General features: G+C 41.8%; 1 protein-coding gene across 2 annotated transcripts in view; it reads left to right on the top strand.

The window, feature by feature from the left end:
• Cr1l (complement C3b/C4b receptor 1 like) overlaps nucleotides 1–1412 on the top strand; it is a 46496-nt gene that overhangs the window by 27464 nt on the left and 17620 nt on the right. For both annotated transcript variants that reach the window (XR_007592859.1, XM_050148130.1), the window contains exon 9: nucleotides 1077–1259. Coding sequence is in view for 1 of the 2 variants with exons in the window: in XM_050148130.1 (XP_050004087.1) it covers nucleotides 1077–1259 (183 nt within the window). In the remaining variant the exon portion in view is untranslated. The remainder of the gene's footprint in view (nucleotides 1–1076; nucleotides 1260–1412) is intronic.

The following is a 1412-nucleotide window of genomic DNA, read 5'->3' as shown; positions in this document are numbered from 1 at the left end:
AAAAACTTCAATACCACTGAGTTCATTTTGAGTTGGCCACCTACTGCTGGGCATGGTGCCTGCCCTTGAGTGTAGTTTGTATATCCAGTGAGACTCCACTGGAGAAAAATAATTTCTCATTTGCAAGCTACTGTCAGTTGGAGATAGCTTCTTAGTTAGTGCTGGTAGATCCTGTTCACTTGCCCCTCTCAATGCAGGGACCTCATCTGGCTGGAGCCTATGTAGACCCTGTGTGTTCTACAACGTTCTCTGTGTGTTCATATGTCCACTGGTCCTCTCCCATCACCACTGGTCCTTACAATCTTTATAACTCATCTTCTGCAAAAACCGTACATTTGATCTGTAGCACTACCAACAAAGAAGGAAGCCAATTTTATAAAGATTGTTCACTTTTTGGACCTATTGATGAATTTGAAATGTAACATGAACGGCCAGGCCTGCCTGTTTGCGGGGGTTTCTGTCTTGCCCGGTTCCCCACGCCTGCTTAGCCCCAAAGAAAATCACACATAGGTCTTCATAAATTATGAGCTGATTGGCCGATTAGCTCTAGCCTCTCACTGGCTAACTCTCACATCTTGATTAACCCATTTTCCTGATCTACATTAGCCATGTGGTCAGTATCTTTTTTCAGTGGGGCAGATCACATCCTGCTGCTTCGGTGATCTGGGCAGGAGTGGGAGGAATCAACTTCCTCCTTCCCAGAATTCTCTTGTTCTCATTACATCATTTCTACTTCCTGTCTGGTTTTCCCGCCTTTATTTCCTACCTGACAAATCAGCATTTATTTATAACATGATTGACAGAATACAGACAATTCTCCTGCACCACTGTCCTAACTTCTGATCTTTCTAAATATTACCAACTACAGAATTGATAATCAGAAGTGTCCCGTCTTACTGCACACAAGAAATGAAAGTCAGAAAAAAATTAAATCATAAGTTTGGAGGGCTGGTAATAATTTTTTATTGGAAATATGCTCCAATTTGTAGAAGGCAAAGTGTGGGGTTGCAGATGTTTCTATAATAGTTTCAGTTAACAACAAAATACAATTTTTTATGTTTTTTTTTTTATTGCAGGAGTGACATGTGTCATCCCAGAGCATATGAGTGAAATCAGTGAGGAATTGAAAATGAAAAGATATTACTATGGAGATAATGTAACCTTGGAATGTAAGGAGGGGTTTACTCTAGATGGCAGTTCTCAGAGCCAGTGCCAGTTAGATGCCACCTGGAATCCTCCTCTGGCCAACTGTGTATCTCGTAAGTACAAGATACAGGGGTTGGAGCCCCTTCCCAGCATGGTCCCTCACTGGCTGACCAGTCACCTCTCTATTCTGGTGACCACTGTGATGAGGTGTTACAATATGTGGAGATTATGGAGCTAAGAATGTACTGTCTTAAAATAGAAGTTGT

Source organism: Alexandromys fortis, unplaced genomic scaffold, assembly GCF_014885135.2.
Source record: "Alexandromys fortis isolate MF-2015 unplaced genomic scaffold, M_Fortis_MF-2015_v1.1 scaffold_62, whole genome shotgun sequence".
NCBI classification, from domain to species: domain Eukaryota; kingdom Metazoa; phylum Chordata; class Mammalia; order Rodentia; family Cricetidae; genus Alexandromys; species Alexandromys fortis.
This window is presented reverse-complemented; position numbering and strand designations above follow the sequence as displayed.